Genomic DNA, 22,270 nt, shown 5'->3' on the forward strand with positions numbered 1-22,270 from the left:
AGGACAGCATGTGCAAAGGTCCTGAGGCAGGAATGAGCTTTGTGAGTTGGTCATAGCGCATCCAGAGGTCCTGAGATGGGAGTGAGCTTGGTGAGTTTTGGACACAGCACATGCAGGCCCTGGAGGAGGAATTTGATTGGTGAATTGGAAGCCCACCAAGCACCCATTGAAGTGAATTGCGTTGGGGGAGGGGGTGTACCAACAGGGCCAGAGCATGGAGGGGAGAGGCAGAGCCCTGGACTTGGGACCCCTCTTAGGGTCCTTGAAGGTGGTGTCTCCTGGCCTGGCTACATCTCTGGTCGTGAGCACCCTGCAGGGACCCTGCTCAGAGAGGCCAAAGTGGAGGAGCCGGGGCTAGGTGCAGGAGCGGCTGTGGTTATCTACAAATAACCCCCTCTTAGCCCATCACGTGCTCCCTGCCTGGGCCTCTAGCCGAAGGAGTCAGGTGACCCCAAGCAGGCCAGGCTGTGGGGGCAGTGAGTGAGTATGTGTGTGTGTGTCTGTTCTTCCCTGCACGGCCGAGACAAGCCCTGCACTTCCAGCTAGATTTAAAATAAAACGTGTGTGCACGGCTCTGCTCTGCTGGGTGGTGCCAGGGCCTTTGTGTGTTGGGGGGAGGAGTTCAGGGGTGCTCTGCTCTTCCTCCCCCTCCCCATGTCAGCACAAAGCCCTGATCGCTGTCTTTCACTTGCCCACCCCCCCGCCCCCAATCTGGGGATATTTTTAGGCACTAAGAAGGATTATCAGAGTCTGGCTCCCAGGTGGCAGGGGCAGGGCTGGGAGTGGGGCCAAAGTGCCTTTGAGAAGCAGTCCAGGCTGGGAGACCAGCTTGGGGAAGAAGGGGAGGAACCCGAGGGTGGGAAGGGAGATGAGGATAAAACCTCAGGCTGGTTGGGCCTGACCAGCTGCCCGCTTGGTGATTCTCCAGATGACCCCTCAGCAGCCATCCTGAGCTCATTCATTGGCTACAGCTTTAAGGCAAGGCTGCAGAGGCAGGCGGGAGAGGAGCATGGATGGGAGGGTGTCGCTGGGAGAACCACTCAGAACCTGCACGGATCAGTGGCCTCCTTCCCAGACTGCTTCCCCCACCCAGCTGCTAACAGTAACTACATTTTTACTCACAGGTCACTCCACCCCAGGCATCATTCCCAACCCCTCCCCCACGTGGGGGGAGGGGTATTGTTATTCCCATTTTACAGATAAGGAAACTGAAACACGAGTGGTGAGGTCAATGGCAGGTAAATTGGAAGAACCGAATCCGTTGCAAGACCAGCGTGGAGCACTTACAAGCCACCCTCAACCTGTAAAGTGGTGCAGCAAAGCAGATCTGGCTGTACCCATTTTTCAGATGGGGCACCTTGAGGCCCAGAGAGGCAGAAGGTTCACAGAGAACAGGCAGAGGAGCTGGAGTCCAAAGGAGAAACAAATGAAAGTTGTCCCTCACCACCCTGAGCCTCGCTCCCACCTGCCCCTTCAGAGGACGGCATCTGTTGGTGGAGGGAGTGGAAAAGAAGTTTGAGCCTTGTGGGCCACTGATGCCTCATTACAGCCATACCTGAGCCCCTTCTGCATTTCAGACACTGCCCATGTTTTCCACATGCAGGCTCACTGGCCTGCTTGACCGCAAAGCAAGGAGGTGGGTGACTTCTCAGAGTTCAGTGTCTCTTCTTTATCAAGAGAGTGAAGGGGGTGAGTGAATAGACACAGTTCAGAGAAAGGGTTTTTCCAGTAGTCACATATGGATGGGAGAATTGAACCATAAAGAAAGCTGAGCACCAAAGAATTGACACTTTTGAACTGTGGTGTTGGAGCAGACTCTTGAGAGTCCCATGGACCACAAGGAGATCAAACCAGTCAATCCTAAAGGAAATCAATCCTGAATATTGATTGGAAGGACTGATGCTGAATGAAGCTGAAGCTCCAATTCTTTGGCCACCTGATGTGAAGAACTGACTCATTGGAAAAGACTCTGATGCTGGAAAAGATTGAAGGCAGGAGGAGAAGGGGACGACAGAGGATGAGATGATTGGATGGCATCGCTGACTCAATGGACATGTTTGAGCAAGCTCTGGGAGTTGGTGGACAGGGAAGCCTAGCTGCAGTCCATGGGGTCATGAAGAGTTGGACATGACTGAGCAACTGAACTGACTGACTGAGGAGGTCCAGGGCTGAGTCTTCTGCAGCCTGCAGCCCCCTTTGGAAGGCTCTGAGATTTGAAAAGTGCATTTCTGTTTTCCCTTCTGACTTGGGGACCAGACAAGGCTATGCCTGCTTGAGGTGAGAGGACTAGGCTTTGAGGTTGGTCATGCTTCCTTCCTTCTCCAACCCCCCTCTAAAAAAGAGCTGTCTGGCCAGCTTCCAAGATCACAGTGAATGAGGCAGGGCTGGCAGAGGGTGCTTTAACTGGATCTGAGGTGGGAGCAATTGAGAGGTGCCTCCAGAAGGAAGTGGCAACTGAACCGGGTTTTGAAGGATGTGTAGGAGTTTGTCAGACAGACAGGAGAGGTACGTTAGCCCTGTAAGGGCTGAGACCTTACCAGTTTTCGTCACCATTTTGTGTTCTCATTACTCAGCATGGGGCAAAAAATATTAGATGGTCATTCTAGGCAGAGGACAGCATTCGTAAAAGCTGGGGTGTGTGCTGGGAGCAGAATGTATCAAGCAGTGAAAGCGGGCTTTGAGCTGGGGACATGGGCAGAGGCCTGGGATTATGGGATGCCATTGCTCTTGTGCATTTTCACTTGTCCCCAAAGCTCATCATGACATGAAAGCACCATGGGTGCAGGGGACTCCGGTCTTGGGTGGGGGAAGACCATGTGGCTGGGGGCCTGGAATTCTGCGTTCTGGCTCCAGCTCTAGCTGGCTGTGGACCTTCCCAGGCTGCCCAGCCTGCTTACATCTGTACCGAGGGTGTTCAGATCTGTGTGAGGGCCCTTGAGAAGGCTATAGATACCCTGTCGTGAATGTAGCTCTTGCTGGGAGGTTGTGTAGGGGTGGGGCCAGAAATTCCAGGCTGGGCATGTGCACTCCTGCCCCTGTGGGTGCACGGGATCAAGGCAGATTTTCCTGTTAGTGAATTTTTTTTATGTGTTTTTTTTAACCATTTTTAAAAATTGAAGCATAGTTCATTTACAATGTTGTGTTAGTTTCAGGTGTATAGGACAGTGATTTAGTTTATATATCTATATGGTAAGTTGTGGAGAAGGCAATGGCACCCCACTCCAGTACTCTTGCCTGGAAAATCCCATGGACGGAGGAGCCTGGAGGGCTACAGTCCATGGGGTCGCAAAGGGTCAGACATGACTGAACGACTTCACTCACTCATGGTTAGTTGCTCAGTCATGTCCAATTCTTTGCAACTCTATGGACTCTAGCCCTCCAGGCTCCTCCGTCCATGGGATTCTCCAGGCAAGAATACTGGAGTGGGTTGCCATGCCCTCCTCCAGGGGATCTTCCAACCCAGGGATCAAACCCAGTCTCCCGCATGCAGGCAGATCCTTTACCATCTGCGCTACCAAGGAAGCCCAAGAATACTGGAGTGGGTAGCCTATCCCTTCTCCAGGGCAATCTTTCAGACCCAGGAATTGAACTGGGGTCTCCTGCATTGTAGACAGATTCTTCACCAGCTGAGCTACCCAGGAAGCTGTATATGTATATGTATATGTATATGTATATGTATATATATATATATATATATATCTTTTTTAGATTCTTTTCCATTCTAGGTTATTACAAGATATTAAATACATTCCTTGTGGTATACAACTGGTCCTTCTTGTTTATCAATTTCATGTTTGTGTGTTTAGTTGCTCAGTCATGTCCGACTGTTTGCGACCTCATGGACTGTAGCCCATTAGGCTCCTTTGCCCATGGGATTCTCCAGGCAAGAATGCTGGAATGGGTAGCCATTACCTTCTCCAGGGCATCTTTCTGATCCAAGGATCAAACCCGGTCTCCTGCATTACAGGATTCTTTGGAATTCTCCTGGATTCTTTACTGTCTGAGCCACCAGGGAAGTAGTGTTATCTGTTATATGTTAATCACAAACTCCTAATTTATCTCTTTTTTAAAGACATCAACCACTTGGGCAGAAGTCCCTCCATCCTCCTATCCATCTGTCTGTTCTGTCAGGGTCTCCTGAACCTTGTGGGTCTAAACTAACCATTGTCACACACCTGTCTTAAGGAAAATGGCACAATAGGAGAGCTGTGAGTTTACGTTTTATTCAGAGTCTTTATATGTGCGCTCAGTCGTGTCTGACTCTTTGCAACCCCGTGGACTGTAGCCCGCCAGGCTCCTCTGTCCAGGGGATTTTCCAGGAATAGGGGTATAGGTTGCCATGGCCTCCTTGAGGGGATTGTCCCAACCCAGGGATCAAACCTGTGTCTCCTGCATTGCCAAGGGGGTTCTTTACCACCATGCCACCTCAGGGTCTTCACTGAGGACAATAGCTCTGGAGACAGCTACTTGGTAGCTCTGAGTAAACAGCTCCAAAGATGAAGGGGAGGAGCCAGAATATACATGAATTCTGGGGGCTAGGAAATACATGCAGTCCAGCACACACCTTGGGAAAATATGACTGCCTGTCACGAAGAACAGATAAGATAATCATTTTCGTGCTTCTCTGTGTTTGGGAAGATGCAAGAATCTGAGGTCATTGAAATTCTTCTGGCTATGAGTCTGAACTATCCAGGGACCCTTTTTATCCAAAGCACAGAATGCCTCATCCTGTTTTTCTTCTATCCTGAATTCCCCTGTGGGCGCACTGCCTGTAGGTTGCAATTTAACCCTTCTTATAGCTGGATGGTGAGCAGCACTCTTTGTTCCCTTTTTTTCTGACACTTTTGCCCATCTGTCAGGCTGGGGCCTCTTGGTGTCCCTCCCACGCCAGAGTGTCCAGTGGTGGTGGCTACTCTTCATGACTTCACTGATGCCTGAACTCGAACGCCCTCTGCCATGGTCTTTGGGCTGATTCCTCATGTACACTTCCTCCCTGGGGGATTTCATCCATTACCTGCCCCAACCCCAGAGGAGCTCCAGCCTAATCTGTGGCCTCAGGGACATCCAAGGCACGCCCCTCCCCCTTGTCACCAAACCCAACTCCTGCCCCCCAAATCCACTGTCCACTGAAAAAAAAAATGCACAACCTCAAAGCTGAGAATTATGTTTTACTCTGTGGTCATTCTGAGGACTTCAAGCCCAGAAATAGCCTCTCAGATAGCTCTGAGGAAGTGCGCTGAAGAGGTGAGGGAGGAATCAGGATATATAGGAATGTTTGCAACAAAGACCAGGTAGTCAGAACTTCAGAAGATTACTGCTAGTTAAAACCAGGGCTTCTCTGCTGGCCTAGCGCTTTAAGAATCCACCTGCCAATGCAGGGGACACGAGTTCAATCCCTGACCCAGGGAGACTGCATGTGCCAGAGGGCAACTGGCCCAGTGCCCCACGATGACTGAAGCCCATGCTTCATAACAAGAGAAGCCAAAACAATGGGTCCTAGATTTTTTTCAAGGCAGATGTTTTAATCTGCCCAGAGGAGGGGTGCACAGCATGGAAACACAGCTCAGTGCATTTCCTCAACCAGAATACCACATGCATCAAGAGATAGGACATTCCAACCCCCAGCAACCTCTCTTGGCCCCTCTGATCCCTGCTTGCTCCTAAGAGTAACCCCTCTTACCTGGCAATGTGAGGGAGGAGAAATAATGCCCCCCTTAATGACGTCTGCATCCTAATCCCGGAACCTGGGGGTACATGCTACCCCATGTGGCAAAGGGAAACTGAGTTTGCAGGTGGAATTAAGGTTGCTAGTGGGCAGATCTTGCGGGGGGTGGGGAATGTAGTAGCTTCTCCTGGTTTATCTGGGTGGGCCCCTATGCTGGCCTCCAAAGCCACTTCCTGTCTGGGAATCCACCCCCCCGCCCTTGCCATCTCACCTAAAATACAACTGCTGCTGCTACTGCTAAGTTGCTTCAGTTGTGTCCGACTCTGTGCGACCCCATAGATGGCAGTCCACCAGGCTCCCTGGTCCCTGGGATTCTCCAGGCAAGAACACTGGAGTGGGTTGCCATTTCCTTCTCCAATGCATGAAAGTGAAAAGTGAAAGGGAGGTCGCTCAGTCATCCGACTTTTAGCGACCCCATGGACTGCAGCCTACCAGGCTCCTCCGTCCATGGGATTTTCCAGGCAAGAGTACTGGAGTGGGGTGCCATTGCCTTCTTCGAAAATAAAACTGAGGGCCATAAAACTCCCAGACTTCACAAGATCAAGTGTAAAATGGTGCAGCCACTCCAGAATGCAGTTTGGTAGTTGCTCATCAAGGAAGATATGCAGTGAAAGTAAAAAAGTGAAAGTGTTAGTCACTCTGTCATGTCCAATACTTTGCGACCTCATGGATTCAGGCAAGAATACTGGAGTGGGTTGCATTCACTTTTCCAGGGGATCCTCCTGACCCAGGGATCAAACCCGGGTCTCCTGCATTGCAGGCAGATTCTTTACTGTCTGAACCACGAAGGAAGCCCAAGTATGACCCAGTAATTCCACTCCTCCGGACAGACCTAGGAAACAGAAAGACATCTATTCACACAAGACTGGGACCTGAATGTTCTGAACAGTTTTGCTCATAACTTCCCGAAACTGAATGCATCTCAGCTGTCCATCAACAAGTGAATGATAAGACTTGCTTGGTGGTGCAGTGGTTGATTGGATGCCTGGTCTGGGAGGATCCCACATACCTCGGAGCAACTAAGTCCATGGGCCACAACTACTGAAGCCCACGTGCCCTAGAGCCCATGCTCCTCAACAAGAGAAGCCACCGCAACAAGAAGCCTGCGCACTGCAATTAGAGAGGAGCCCCCTGGTCGCCACAACTACAGAAAAGCCCGCATGCAGCCACAAGACCCAGTGCAGCCAAAATAATTAATACTAAAACAAATACGTTTAATAAATTAATAATAAGTAAAAGTTAAAAAAACAAGTGCATGACAACCAACTGCAGTATATTCATTTAGTGGGGCTTCCCTGGTAGCTCAGATGGTAAAGAATGTGCCTGCAGTGTGGGAGACCTGGGTTCGGTCCCTGGGTTGGGAAGATCCCCTGGAGAAGGGAACGGCAACCCACTCCACTATTCTTGCCTGGAGAATTCCACGGATTGAAGAGCCTGACAGGCTAACAGTCCATGGGGTCGCAAAGAGTCGGACACGAGTGAGCAACTTTCACTGTTCATTTAGTGCCAACAATTTGAGAATTAAAGCTACTGAACTTGCAACAACAGAGGTGAATCTTGAAAATATTATACCAGTGAAAGAAGCTTGACACAAAGATGGAGTTTGTGATTCCATTTATATGAAGCTCTGGAGCAGACAAAAGTAACCCCCAATGGGAAAAAAAAAACTGGAGCAGAGGTTACCTTTGGACGATGGAGATGGAGGTTGACTGAGAAGGGGCTGAGAGAGAGAGAAGGTGATGGAGGGAGGAGAATGTGTGGCTGGAGGTTGGTTTACATAGGTGCGTGTAGTGGTCAAAACTCAGCCATTGTGCACTTAATGTTGATGCATGGTGCTCTAGTAAATTTTACCTTCAAAGGAAAAAAACATGTAAGTCAATATTGAACTCTAGTTAATGATCTGCATGCTGAAATATTTAAGGGTGATGTGACTTGATGTCACCTACTTTTTTTAAAAAAAATTTATTGAAGTATGGCCCTAGTGGCAGTGGCAAAGAATCCACCTGCCAGTTCAGGAGACGCAAGAAACTTGGGTTCAGTCCCTCAGCGGGGAAGGTCCCCTGGAGGAGGAAAGGGCAACCCACTCCATATTCTTGACTGGAAACATCCATGGGCAGGGGAGCCTGGTAGGCTACAGTCCACGTGGTCGCAAAGACCTGGACACAGCTGTGTGCGTACATGGACGCACCAGTGCATACATGGTTGATTTACACTGTTGTGTTAGTTTCAGGTATACAGCACAGTGAATCAGTTATACACTATATGTACTCTTTTTTAGATTCTTTTCCGTTACAAATTATTACAAGAAATTGAGTAGAGTTCCCTGTGCTATTCAGTAAGTCCTTGTTGGTTATCAGTTTTATATATAGTAGTATATGTATTTTAACCCCAAACGCCTAATTTATTCCTCCCCCTAAGCTGCCTATTTTGTGGTTTTCTGTTTGCTTTTAATGCAAATTACTTTATTATTAATAGTATACCGATTTTATACGGATATCACAGGATTTTACAATTTAACAAATAGTTATAAAAGTACATTTAGAAAAGAAATGTCAAAGAATTAAAAGGTAAGAGAAAAAGACAGCAAATCAAGACGTGGTAATGGTGTAAAGATGGAAATATAAGTGTGACAGAAGAGAAAATTCCATAAGTAGATTTCTAAATATAATAACTTTTTAAAAGCTAAAACACTTACTAAAACAAGATAGGAAAGGTGAGCTACTAAGTGGTACTTAAAGAACAAATTGAGAAAAAAGTTCTGATTCCCAGCTTAGCTGTCCCAGCCAAATAAACTCTTAAGTCTTAAATACACACGCATATGTGTGTGCATATGTAAAATCACACTGTAGAAATTGTAGTAATAAAAATAGAATATGTATTCAATTGGAGGGTAAATCACAATCTCTGAAGCAGCAGATACAATCTTGAGAATAAGTTTCTTTTTTAAAAAATCATATTATTTAATCTGGAAAGAAGTAAGGTGTTAATCACTCAGTCGTGTCCAACTCTCTGCGACCCCATGGACCCCATAGCCCGCCAGGTTCCTCTGTTCATGGGATTTCTCAGGCAAGAATATGGAGTGGGTTGCCATTTCCTCCTCCAGAGGATCTTCCCCGCTCAGGGATGGAACCCAAGTTTCTTGCAGCTTCTGTATTGGTAGGTGGATTCTTTACCACTCGCGCCACAGTTCGAACCTGGGTCTCCTGCATTGCAGGCAGATTCTTTATCATCTGAGCCACCAGGGAATGTTGTCTTAAGATTAAAACAACATTAAGAGGAGCTGATTCTTTGGTTGGTTCTCTGCTGTCATAGACTTTGGGGTGATAAAAGTTTTCCTGGGCTGAGCAAGAAGCAATGTTGTGGTCCCCCAGCTGTTTTTCTGAAGTCCACCCAAAAATGCACTGGCGTGTGGATAGAGGGATGGATGGATGCATGGGCAGATGTGTTATAAAGCAACAGAGCAAAACACAAATGGTAGAGTCTGGTGGTGGGTATATAGACACTCACTGTAAATTTGGCTTTTCTTTTAAGATGTTGGAGGAACTCATCTGATTCCTCCTCATAGTCCACAGACCCTGCGTGACCTGCCCCCACCCACTTCCTGCGCTCACCTCCTCCCACTCTCTCCCCTTGCTCACTCTGCTCCAGCCACGAAGGCATCCTCACTGGTCCTCCCCTGCTCAGTGTTGCTCAGTCCTGCCTCAGGGCCTTTGCACCTGCCACTCTGGAAAGTCCCTCCCAGCCCCCCTCCCACCACCACAACCCACTTCTGCACATACCCAAGCCTTTCTTATCTCTAGGTCTCAGCTCAGACGGTGTTTCCTTAGCAACCTTCCATGATAAATCACGTCACCCTGTTTCTACCAGGCCCCATCGCGATGTGTTGTCTCATTTATATATGAATCTGTTTACTTGTGGGCTGGCTGCCTCCCCCTGCTGGGCTGTGAGCTTCATGGGGACAGGAATGTGTCTGCTTTGTTCCCTGCTGTGACTCCAACATCCAGCCTCAGGCTCTGGCATGTATAAGCCACTCAGAGAACATCTCATGGATGGATGGGTGGATCAATGGATGGATGAGTGGGTGGATGGGTGGGTGGATGAACAGATGACAGATGAATTGATGGATGGGTAGATGGCTGGACACATAGATGTAAAGGTGGGCAGGCACGTGGCTGGCTGGCTGAATAGATGAATAGGTGGGTGGAGGGATGGATGGATGAGTAGATGGACAGTGGGTGGGTGGGTGGATGAACAGACAGGTAGACAGACAGATGGGTATGGATGTGTGGATGGGTGGATGGATGGATGGGATGATGGACAGCTAGATGGGTGGATGGATAGGTGAATGGATGGATGCATGAACTCGTACATGTACAGGTGGGCAAGCAAATGATATGGCTGGATGGATGAATAGTTGAATAGGTGGACTGAACAGATGAGTAGATGGATGGGTGGTCTGATGGATGGATGGATGGACAGACAAATGAATGAGCAGACTTTGCAAGTGGGGACCAGTATGGGGGTTGGGGCACTTGTTTTAAATCTCAGGAACCAGAGAAGCTATTTGGGCTCCTCGGGACAGCTGGGCCCCATAGCAGCTCCCCAGCAGCTCTTGGTGGAAAGCTGGCCTGCCTTGACCATTGTTCCATTATCTGGCAGCAAGTTCGGTCAGACTGCAGGCACTCTTGCCCAGCCACGGCTGGGAGAAAGTGAGTGAGACAGCTGACATTCATACCTCAAGGAGAGTCCATGCGTGGAAGGATGGCCAGGGAGGGAATTGTGGATTTCTTAAATCCTTCAGCTTTGGGCTGTTTCAGAGGAACCTCCCCACAATGACAGAAAACCTTCCTGGCTGCTCGAGAACTCAAAGTCATCACCCTAATCAGCCCCTCCCTCTGGCTGCCCTTCTCATTTCTGTAAAGTACAGAGTAATAACTACCATCATGAGGTACATTTAAGGGTCAGTAGTCACCAGGTTAAGCACTTTGTGCGCCTTATGAAGCTGGGCTGCGAGGTGGGTATTGCTGTCCCAGTTTTACAAATGAACTTGAGATTCAGAGAGGTCAGGTCATTTGCCTGAGGACACGCAGCCCAAGTCTATCCTTCACATTGGCTCTAATAAGCTCCAGGTTGCCCAGGGCTGGGGGTAAGAGGGCAGGTTGCCCAGTCCTCCCACTCAACGTGTCCTATGTGCCAAGCTGTCCATTCACTGGACCCTGTGTCCACAGGATGTGGTCCAGCCTGAACGACTGGCTGTGGAACGAGAGGTTCTGGCTACCCCCCAACATCTCATGGGCTCAACTGGAGGACCGCGATGGCCTGGTCTTCCCCCACCCCCAGGATACATTGATGGCTGTGCCCCTGGCACTGGCCCTGGTGGTCATTCGCTTCACCTTCGAGAGGTAAGTGACTGCGCCGCCCACCTTGCGCTCTCCCATAAGGGAGCCTGGCTTTGAGTCACAGTGCTCTCCTGGCTCCATCCTGCCCCCCACCCCAGCTGCCACCACCCATATTCTGAGGGTCTTCGAGGCCTGGGACATTGGCTGCAGGTTTCTGGGAGTGCCAGCATCTCGGGGGGAAAAAGTGGAGACCATGGGGGGTGATGCTCTTGCTTTGCTGACCTGGGATGGGTCTGCAGAGGCCGGTCAGTAAGTGAAGGAACTCCCACCCACTCCCTCGTCCTTTCTTCCTGTATGGGTGCCTCTCTTCCCTCCCCAACCCCCACCCTTCCCTCCTCGTTCCTTCCAATGCCTTCCCTTTGATCTCCTTTGTAGCCAAAGGAAGGGCTAGGGTACTCCAGCCCCCACTTCGGGATCCTCCGCCACTCAGCTCCTGCAGCCGGGCCTCTGGCCCCTGAGTGTATGCTGAACGCACCCATGGGTTTTCAGTTATTTCTCACGCGATCCAGACACTGCCCCAGACTGCAGTTCTTCTTCTTTCCCTGGCTGTCCGTCTCCTGGGTCCCTTCCCTCCATCCCATGCTCTTCTACATGACTTATGCTGTGGTCACAGCTCCCACATCTACCTGGCCCCCACGGCCCACCCCCAACAAGGCTTGCCCCTCCTCAAAGTTTCCCACTCGGTGCCTAGGGGCCCCTCCTGCTCCCCTTCCTCCACAGCTCACATGTGATTTCAAATTCCCCACCTTTTATTAAAAATATTTATGATCTTCGCTGCAGGATGTGGTATCTTTAGTTCCAGCATGCAGGACCTTTTAGCTGTGGCATGTGGGATCTAGTCCCCTGACCAGGGGTTGAACCTGGGCCCCCTGCATTGGGAGCACGGAGTCTCAGCCACTGGACTGCCAGGGCAGTCCCAGGTCCCCAGCCTTCTTTGCAACCCCCTGACCTTTCTACACCTTGCCTGTCCCACTCACGAGGAGCTTCCTGGAGTCAGGGTTCCTGGGACATAGGCTGGACATGGGGAACCCAGGGCCCATTCATTGACATTATATTTACCAGACACTCTTTGAGCTTTTACTCTGCCAACCCCTGCTCTGAACAGTTTGTCTGTCTTAACTCAGCCCTCATGGCCACCCGGTGAAGTGGTACTGTTATTATCCCCATTTTACAGAAGATGAAATGGAGGCACAGAGAGGTCAAGTGACTTGCCTGGGGTCACACAGCAGGTTGGTCATCTAGGATCAAGGCTTTGCCTGAGGGATTCTGGGAGGCCCAATTCAGCCAGGCCTTGAAGGCTGGGTCTGTTTTCTCACCTATTTAGCCAATGGCTCCAGTTGAGGTGGGCATCCCAAAAATATCCCTTGCTTTTCTAAAGGATAATGGGGTTGGAAGTAGCTTTTCCGGGGTCAAACACAGGCAGAGGTTATTCCCATTAAGGGAAAGTGAATCCTGGGCCTGCCTTTCACTTGCTGTGTCACCTGGGTGGATCTCTGGCCTTCTGAGCCTCAGTTTGCCTATCAGGACAATGGGGACAGTAATAATAGGGTTAAGTGAGCCAGCACACAAGGGGGACTTAGACACATGCTTAGCAGATGGTAAGTTTTCGATAAATGGCAGTTGTGGGACCTCCCTAGGGGTCCAATGCTTAGGAGTCCACGGTTCAGCTGCAGAGGGCCGGGGGGTTCGTGGGGGGAACTAGGATCCAGCGTGACCTGAGGCATAGCCGAAAGAAAGAAACAAAACATGGCAGTCATGTCCCATTCCTGCCTCCTCCCTCCCTGCCCCCAGCATGAGTGAGTCTGGAATGAGTCCCTCGCTGCACTGCCCTGAACCTCAGTTTCCCCCAGTGAAAGGTGGTATTGATATGGTGGACATGCAGCTTGGTCCTGACCCTGGTCTTGGAGGCCCCCTTGTGGGCACTGTGGTGACTGCCTCACCAGGGTCCCAGCTCCTCCAAATGTCCACAAGGGAGGAGGGGGTACAGGGGGGAGGAGGAGCAGACCTGCTCCTGCCTATGGGGGCCGCCAGCCGGGTTGGGGGTGCAGATCAGAACTCGGGCAGTGAGGGGATGCTCATCCCTGCTTTGGGATGGAGCGAAGGTGCCTGCTGTTCAGCCACTAAGTCATGTCCAACTCTGCCACCCCATGGCCTGCAGCACGCCAGGCTTCCCTGTCCTTCACTATGTCCCAGAGTTTGCTCAAACTCATGTCCATCGAGTCGATGATGCCATCCATCCATCTCATCCACTGCATCCCCCTTCTTCTGCCTTCAATCTTTCCCAGCATCAGGGTCTTTTCCATTGATTCAGCTCTTCACATCAGGTGGCCAAACTATTGGAGCTTCAGCTTCAGCATCAGTCCTTTCAATGAATATTCAGGATTGAATTCCTTTAGGATTGACTGGTTTGATCTCCTTGCTGTCCACGGGACTCTCAAGAGTCCTCCAGCACTACAATTCCAAAGCATCAATTCTTCGGTGCTCAGCCTTCTTTATAGTCCAACTCTCACATCCAGAGGTGCCTGAGTACCACCAAAGTTGATCATCTCACATCCTGAAGACCAATCCAACTCCCTTTTCTTTTTTTTTTTTCAATTTTTGGCTGTACTCTGAGGCATGTAAGACCTTAGTACCTGTACCAGAGATTGAACCTGTGCCCCACCATTGGAAGGTGGCCTCCTAACCACTGGACCACCAAGGAAGCCCGCCAGCTGTCTTTCTTAGGTTGTGCCTGTTGCAACAGCCAGGCTACCCCCTGCAGGCTCCCAAACTGTGGCCTGGCCCCAGTGACCCCTGTTTCCCCACCTGGACTGACAGGCTTTGTCTCCCCTGCACCCAGATTCGTCGGCCTGCCCCTGAGCCGGTGGCTGGGCGTGCGGAACCAGATCAGGAAGCCAGCAAAGCCCAATGCCACGCTGGAGAAGCACTTCCTAATGAAAGGGCGGAAACCCACGGAGGTGAGATCCCCAACCCTCTCCTCCATCCCCGTCGGCCTGCTTGGGTGCCCCGGGGGTAGCTCTGAAGGCGGGGGAAGAAAACCCCCACCCCCAGCCCCTTGAATCCCAAGGCCCATCAGCCTGTGAGCAGGACTGGGTTTTGGTTTTTATTCTTCCTTTTGGCTGCGCTGGTTCTTTTGTTGCTATGCACAGGCTTTCTCTGCTTGTGGTGAGTGGCGGGAGGGCTGCTCTCTAGCTGCAGCCTCTCATTGTTTTGGCTTCTCTTGTTGCATGGAGCACGGGCTTTGGGGCGCTCGGGCTTTTGGCACCTGGGCCTGGTGGCCCTGAGGCATGTGGAATCTTCCTGGACCAGGGATTGAACCTGTGTTCCCTGTATTGGCGTTCAGATTTTTTAACTGTTAGACCACCAGGGAAGTCCCAGGCTGGGTTTTTATCAGGCCTGTTTTGGGTGCTCCACCCTATGGACTTCCCCATGGCTCAACAGTAACAAATCCACCTGCCAATGCAGGAGACTTGGGTTCAATCCCTGGGTTTGGGAAGATTCCTCTGGAGGAAGAAATGGCAACCCATTCTAGTATTCCTGCCTAGAGAATCCCAAAAGAGTCGGACGTGACCAAAGTGACTGAGTACACACATCACCCTATGAAACCCCCCTAGTCCCCTATAACGTAGGTAGAGCACCCCCACAGGTGAGGTTTAGGACCACAGCGGGGAGCGGGTATGCAGAGCTGGGTCCTGGCTGTCCTGGGACAGTGGCGGGAGGCCACTTCTGTGACCCTGGCCCCCATCACCCGCTCTCCAGCCCCAGATGAACCTCCTGGCCATGCAGTGTGGCCTCACGCTGCGGCAGACTCAGTGCTGGTTCCGGAGACGCCGGAACCAGGACCGGCCCTGCCTGACCAAGAAGTTCTGTGAGGCCAGGTAAGCCCAGGGTGGGGCTGGTGAGGGGGTGTCTGGGGGTGCTGTGAGGGGGGTCTGCTCCTCTGGCAGCTGCTTTATGGGCTCCCTCCCCACCTGCAGCTGGAGGTTTGCCTTCTATCTGTGCTCCTTCATCAGTGGAACCATGGTTCTTTATCACGTGAGTGTACCTGATGGCTTACCTGCCGTGTATCCCACAAGCGCCTACTATGTGCTGGGCCCAGATTGGATTGGGGAGGGGTGTGTGGGGTTTGGGCTGAGGGGGAAACATGCAAAGGCACAGAGAGGGCGGAAGGAACGTGGCAAGGTTACAGTGAATGTTCACTTGATGGGTGGCCTGTTGAGGACCTACTGTGTGTCAGGGCTGGGGATTCTGAATAATAAGCCTCTGATGTACAGTGAGAGGGCCTTCCAGGTGGCGCCAGTGGTAAAGAACCTACTTGCCAATGCAGGAGACATAAGAGATGCGGGTTCAATCCCTGGGTCGGGAAGATCCCCTGGAGGAAGGCATGGCAACCCAGTCCAGTATTACAGTCCATAGGGTCACAAAGGGCTGGACACAACTGAAGTGCCTTAGCGCACACACACTCATCCCCACACCCTACAGCGAGAGCAGAGCTGTAGTTGGCAGCAAACAGCCAGCCTGAGTGAGAGCAGCTGAGAGCCAGGGAGCCCGGGAGGAGGACCCATGCCTGGGGTGGGAGTTCTGGGTGCTAGCCTTTGGACACCCTCAGACTCCCCCCGTCCCTGCAGGAGTCGTGGCTGTGGACGCCGGTCACATGCTGGGAAAATTACCCACATCAGGTGAGTGCCAGGCAGGTGTTTGGAGGCTGGTGGGAAGATCAGCATGGTCAGAGTTCCTGTGGTCACAGGCAGGAGAGCCAAAGCTGGACATGCTACCATCATTCCCCTCTGAGTCCCACTCTATTTTTTGGCTCCCTTGTGGAATGGAGAGGGGCCAGGAGTCAGGACACTCAAAGCAGGAAACCACGAAACCACTACCCTTGGTTACCTCTGCGGACAGGGAGCTCATGCCTTCCTCACTCATTGGGATTCATGTGTGGTGGGTTTGAGCAAATGGGGAGGGCCTTGCCCCATACCCCATGCCCTCTGGGCGCCTCCACTCCCCACAGCTAACTTTGCACCCCTGCCACAGCCCCTGAAGCCAGGCCTGTACCACTGGTACCTCTTGGAGCTGAGTTTCTACATCTCTCTGCTGATGACACTGCCCTTTGACACCAAGCGCAAGGTGAGGCCAGGCCAAGACTCTGGCTGAGGAAGTGATGCCCTGGGATGATTATGACCCAGTTCCAGGTGGGGAGGGGTGGCCTTATCCCACACCCCAAGAACCTTGGTGCCTCAGGGAGGTGGCATGGTATCCATCCTCCAAGCAACCCCCCTGGGAGGACCTGCTCCAGCCACCCAGCGTCATCCCGGCTGTGACCCTCCCTCTCACACAGGACTTCACGGAGCAGGTGATTCATCACTTCGTGACCATCATCCTGATCAGCTTCTCCTACAGCTTGAACCTGCTGCGCATCGGCTCTCTGGTGCTGCTGCTACACGACTCCTCTGATTACCTGCTGGAGGTGGGCTGGGCCCAGCCTGACTCCTTCCGGCTTCCACCCCCCCACCCCCACCTCACCCTCCCAGGTGCCCCTGGGGTTGAGGCCCCACTGCCTGTCACCCCCTATCTGCAGGGAGCTGAGGCCCCACCCCATGTCTATCTTCAGGGAGCTGAGGCACCACTCCCTGTCAGTCTTCAGAGAGATGACACCCCCACCCCTGTCACCCCTGCAGATCAAACTTTACCTGTCTAGGCAGTTCCTAGAGATAAGACCCTGCCCCAACTCACCTGGCCCAGCCCCATGGCCCTTTTTCCCTGGGAGGAGGCCCTGCCATTTCTTGGCCCTGCCCTTCCCACGTCTATTTCTCTCTGCTGCTCTCCCCAGGCCAGTAAATTGTTCAACTACACACACTGGCGGCGCCTGTGCGACACTCTGTTCATCATCTTCTCGCTGGTTTTCTTCTACACTCGCCTCGTGCTCTTCCCCACCCGGTGAGTCAGCCCTTCCGCTGTGGGGGGTCGGGGGGTGGAGGATCAGGGGAGAGGTGGCTGAGATATGGGTCTGCCTCACCGTCGGTTCTTGGGTTCCCCAATCCAGGGAACTGGGGCTGCTGGCTGGGAGGCTTCTAGGAGGAGGCAGGGAAAGGGGTTTCCAACACAGGGCACAACCTAAGCAAAGGCCCAGAGGTAGGCAGAGCACTGGGCTTAGTCATCATCAGCCCTGGGTGCCTGGAACATGGACTGGTAGACCGCATCGGGTCCCTGTTTGGTCAAGTCTTTGCCTGGGAATTTGCTGAGCCTCCCACCTCCCTCCTCTTTCACGCCAGCAGAGGGGACAGCGGGAAGGTCCTGTGGAGCTGACACTGGTGGATGGAGAAGTGTGATAGGCGAACAAGTGGGCTTCGGAATATGTGTGGCAGTGATTGTGCTAAAGAGAAGAAAAGTCAGGAAGGGCACAGGAACCGTGTGTTGAGTTGGAATTGAGGTGGTTGGAGGCCTCACTGACAGCATTCTAGAGGCAGGACCGTGTCCAGCATGTTAGAAGAGCAGATAGAAGACCCCTGTGGCGAACGCAGGAGGAGAGAGAGGGAGGAAGTGAAGGCGGAGGACGGCGGGGCAGGGTATGCGGGGCTTTGGGGAGAAGTGGGCCTTTATCCCAAGTCACGCGGGGGCCCTGAGTAGAGGACTGGAGGGGCCCCATATCGCTCTGGTGGCTGCAGGGGGAATAGCTGGTAGGAGGCTGGGGATGACGCTGGGGGCCGGGGCCCACATGATGGCACTGGTCCAGGTAGCCAGTGATGGGGCAGGACCAGGGCAGGTGAGAGAAGTGTGTGGGCTCAAGGAGATGACTGAAGGGTTATGAGATGGGAATGGGGTCAGGGTTGCTGCTTGAGGAACAGGAGCTTAGCTGTGACTGTGCTGGGTTTAAGGGGCTGGCAACACCCGTGGACACTAGCCTGGGGTCCTGGGGAGAGGGGTAAATGTTCGGTGTTTTCATCCACGAGACTGGATGGGGTCACCAGAGACCAGGTGTTGACAGAGAGGCCCAGTTCTGGGGTTGCGGGTCAGGGGAGCCTGCAGAGGAGATGGAGAGGAAGCAGCCATGAAGTGGGGACCTGGGAGTGCGGGTCCCTAAAGGTTCAAGGGGAAAGAGGAGGTGGGGGGGCCAGCCAGGTGCCTGCTGTCTGATCAAGGCAGGTCACTGATGACCCTACAGCTGATCTGGGTGGGAAATGACGGGGACCTGAGAAGGTGTGAAAGGACCACCCAGGAGAGCTACTGGGACACTAAGCTCCCCCTAGGGGTTCACAGTTATGGCTAGCCAGTTGGCCAGCTTGTGCATTCTATGAATTTAATATAATCAGGTGAGGGGATTACTAAACTGCCCAACTGAAGAGCACAGGCATTACTCTTTGGTGGGAGGAGAGTAATGGGGAGCCATAGAAGGTTCTAGAGCAAGGAAGGTCATGCAAGTTAGAGATTCCCAGGACTGGGGGCTACAGCAGCCAGTAAAGCCCTGCCTCTGCCTCCCGCCCACCCACCACAGGATCCTCTATACCACTTACTTCGAGTCCACTGCCAACTTGGGCACCTTCTTCGGCTACTACTTCTTGAACACACTTCTGATGATTCTGCAGCTGCTGCATGTGTTCTGGTCTTGCCTCATCGTTCGCATGATCTACAGTTTCTTAAAGAAAGGCCAGGTAGGGAGTCTGGTGGTTAAGACTCCATGCTGTCCATGCAGGGGGCGCAGGTTCAGTCCCTGGTCGGGGGAACTAAGATCCCCTGGGCGGTGCTCGAGGCCAAAAAAAAAAAAAAAGAAAATTAGCAAATAAATTTAAAAAGGAAAGAAAGATCAGATAGGGCCGGGGTAGTTGGCTAGCGGCATGCCTCCCTGGGGCCCCAGCCAAGCCAGTCCCCTGCCTCCTCCTCTTCCCCAGATGGAGAAGGATGTTCGCAGTGACGTGGAGGAGTTAGACTCCAGCGATGGGGAGGCAGCCGAGGAGCGTCCTCAGATGAAGAATGGGGCGGCACAGCAACCCGGAGCAGCCCCCACTGACGGCCCTCGGAGCCGGGCAGCCGGTCGCATGGCCAACGGGCACACACCAGCCACGTAGCCAGCCAGAGGACTGGCCGCGAGGGGAGCTGCCCCAGCGCCGGGGCAGCTCTGATTTGTGGGGCGGCTGGACTGCGGGATCTCGGCAGACTTTGTGGAGACAAGGGAGGGCCCCAGGTGGGGCTGATGATCAGTCTCCAGCCCCTTCCTTCAACCCACCCTCCCACCTTCTCTGAGCAACCAACAGGGCTGGCGAAAGGGAGTCGGGGCGGCAGATGGCTACGAGGACACTGCAGCCCGCCAGCGCCACCTGCAGGCTGAAGCCTGAACTGTGAAGAGCCCCGGGCCGAAAGGGGTCCAATAAACCTTGACCGGAACCAGCTTCTCTGCCTGAGGGCTTGTGTCCCGCTTACAGCTCCTACTCCATCCCCAGAGGCTCCAAGGCAGCCAGGACTTGGGTGCCCCACCAACAGGACCCTCAAAGCCATCCCAAGACACATGCTTACCCCTTGGGGACCCAGAGAGCAGGCAGTGCGTATTGACCCCCTTGAGTGAGTCCCCAACTCCCAGCTAGCGCCTGAGCCATGACGTCTCCTCCCACAGCAGGGCAGCCCTGCATTAGCTATTCACAGACCCTGAGTACAGATGAGCAGGTACTGAGCTCAGACAGGCAGAGTCCTTTGCCCAAGGCCACACAGGTCCAAGCAGATGGGCAGAGGGGAGACTCACGCCTGTCCTGCAGTTACCTCTCAAGGCCATCTTCAAGGTCCCCAGGACCCCCCTGAAGACAGTGAAATAGTGGTGGGGTGCTCCCACCACTCCCAAGGGTCCACCTGGGACAATTTAGCATCTCCTTACAAGCTGTGCAGAAGGGTACCCCCACCCCGGTGCTCTAGAAACCACAGCCACAAGGTTCCACGCAGGACCGGAAAGGGCTGCCTTCCAGAAACATCAGAGACAGGACGGGGTTGGAGAAGAGAAAGGGTAGGGACACCAATCTTGCCTTCTGTGCTTCTCAGCAAAGAGGAGAGGATGGGAGTAGGGAGAGACGGCAAAGAGGAGAAAGGTTCCTGCTCTGTGTCCACTGAGAGACAAGGACCGAGGGAGAGGAAGGCAGAGAAAAGAGATTCATGTGATCCAGCAACCCCAATCCCGAGCATATACCCAGGCAAAACTAATTCAAAAGATCCATGCGCCCCTGTTTATAGCAGCACTGTTTACAATAGCCAAGACATGGAAGCAACCTAAGTGTCCATCCACAGATAAATGGATAGAAATAAGCATATACACACAATGGAATATCACCCATAAAAAAGAATGAGATAATGCCATTTGTGGCAACATGGATAGACCTAGAGCTTATCTAGATAGACCTAAAGTACAAAAGTGAAAGTGTTAGTCACTCAGTCATGCCTGACTCTGCAACTCCATGGACTATAGCCCGCCTGGCTCCCCTGTTCTCGGAATTCTCCAGGCAAGAATACTGGAGTGGGTAGCCATTCCCTTCTCTAGGGGATCTTCCTGACCCAGGGATCAGCTTGGGTCTCCTGCATTGCAGGCAGATGCTTTACTGTCTGAGTCATTTATATGTTGAATCTAAAATATGACACAAATGAACTTATATTCATGAAACAAATGGACTCAAGGGGGCAGCTCAGTCCAGTCGCTCAGTCGTGTCCGACTCTCTGCGACCCCGTGAATCGCAGCACGCCAGGCCTCCCTGTCCATCACCAACTCCCGGAGTTCACTCAGACTCAGGTCCATCGAGTCCGTGATGCCATCCATCCATCTCATCCTCTGTCATCCCCTCCTTCTCCTGCCCCCAATGCCTCCCAGCATCAGAGTCTTTTCCAATAAGTCATCTCTTCACATGAGGTGGCCAAAGTACTGGAGTTTCAGCTTCAGCATCATTCCTTCCAAAGAACACCCAGGGCTGATCTCCTTTAGAATGGACTGGTTGGATCTCCTTGCAGTCCAAGGGACTCTCAAGAGTCTTCTCCAGCACCGCAGTTCAAAAGCATCAATTCTTCGGCGCTCAGCTTTCTTCACAGTCCAACTCTCGCATCCATACATGACCACAGGAAAAACCATAGCAGGGGAGGGACATATTGGGAGTTTGGGATTGGTAGATGTCAACTACTATATAGAGGATGGATTAACAGTAAGGTCTTACTGTATAGCACAGGGAACTATATTTAATGTCCTGTGATAAACCATGATGGAAAAGAATATGAAAAAGAATATACACATCTGAATTACCTTACTATACAACAGAAATTAACAACTTTGTAAATCAACTATACATCAATAAAGTAAAAAAAAAAATTAAGTACTCTTGCCTGGAAAATCCCATGGACGGAGGAGCCTGGTAGGCTGCAGTCCATGGGGTCGCTAAGAGTCAGACACGACTGAGTGACTTCACTTTCTCTTTTCACCTTCATGCATTGGAGAAGGAAATGGCAACCCACTCCAGTGTTCTTGCCTGGATAATCCCGGGGACGGGAGAGCCTGGTGGGCTGCCATCTATGGGGTCGCACAGAGTTGGACACGACTGAAGCGACTTAGCAGCAGCAGCAGCAGGTGTTCAAGATGCCAGAAAGAGGGACTGAAAAGATGAGAAGGGAAAACAGTAAGAACAGCTGAAATGGCATGGGAAGGAACAAACAGGGAAAGAGAAGGGACGGTGTGGGAGGGAGAAGAAAAGGAGGCATTGGAGAGAACAGAGGGAAGAGGAGGGAGAGCAGACTAGGAGCTTGGTGGTTGCAGGATAATGAGCAGGAACAGAATAACGAGCTGTGAAGGGTTGGCACACAGAAATGTGAAGTAGGAAATGTGACGAGAAAGAATCAGATCCTGAGGGGAGAGAGGGATGAAAAGATGCGCAGTGGTCCACACGGGAGAGCTGTGACAGACAAAAAGATGCTCAGGCTCCCTTGATCTGAGTAAAGAGCAAATTAAACCGATGATGAATGCCGGTTCTCCTTGCTGTCTCAGCAAGAACACAGTGACAGCACCCTCTGTGGATGAGATTTGCAGGGAAAAAGGATAGACCTGGACCACCCCCCACCCCACCCCCACACACGTGTGCAGGCACACACCACACACACACACACACACACACACCCCTGGGGGTTTCGGCAATAAACA

At 52.2% G+C, this 22,270-nt stretch overlaps 1 protein-coding gene across 2 annotated transcripts in view; it reads left to right on the forward strand.

The window, feature by feature from the left end:
• Nucleotides 1–19,495, forward strand: part of CERS4 (ceramide synthase 4) — a 33,505-nt gene extending 14,010 nt beyond the window's left edge. Inside the window, exons 2-11 of one of the 2 annotated variants that reach the window (XM_052643937.1) lie at nucleotides 10,954–11,127; nucleotides 13,964–14,081; nucleotides 14,884–15,002; nucleotides 15,102–15,159; nucleotides 15,753–15,803; nucleotides 16,156–16,248; nucleotides 16,460–16,588; nucleotides 16,952–17,058; nucleotides 18,614–18,770; nucleotides 19,008–19,495. In XM_052643937.1, the coding sequence (XP_052499897.1) occupies nucleotides 10,955–11,127; nucleotides 13,964–14,081; nucleotides 14,884–15,002; nucleotides 15,102–15,159; nucleotides 15,753–15,803; nucleotides 16,156–16,248; nucleotides 16,460–16,588; nucleotides 16,952–17,058; nucleotides 18,614–18,770; nucleotides 19,008–19,184 (1,182 nt within the window). In that variant the 5' untranslated portion in view covers nucleotide 10,954 and the 3' untranslated portion in view covers nucleotides 19,185–19,495. The remainder of the gene's footprint in view (nucleotides 1–10,953; nucleotides 11,128–13,963; nucleotides 14,082–14,883; nucleotides 15,003–15,101; nucleotides 15,160–15,752; nucleotides 15,804–16,155; nucleotides 16,249–16,459; nucleotides 16,589–16,951; nucleotides 17,059–18,613; nucleotides 18,771–19,007) is intronic. The other variant, XM_052643938.1, reaches the window with a different exon arrangement.
• Nucleotides 19,496–22,270: the final 2,775 nt, after the last annotated feature.

This window comes from Budorcas taxicolor, chromosome 7 (genome assembly GCF_023091745.1).
Source record: "Budorcas taxicolor isolate Tak-1 chromosome 7, Takin1.1, whole genome shotgun sequence".
NCBI lineage: Eukaryota > Metazoa > Chordata > Mammalia > Artiodactyla > Bovidae > Budorcas > Budorcas taxicolor.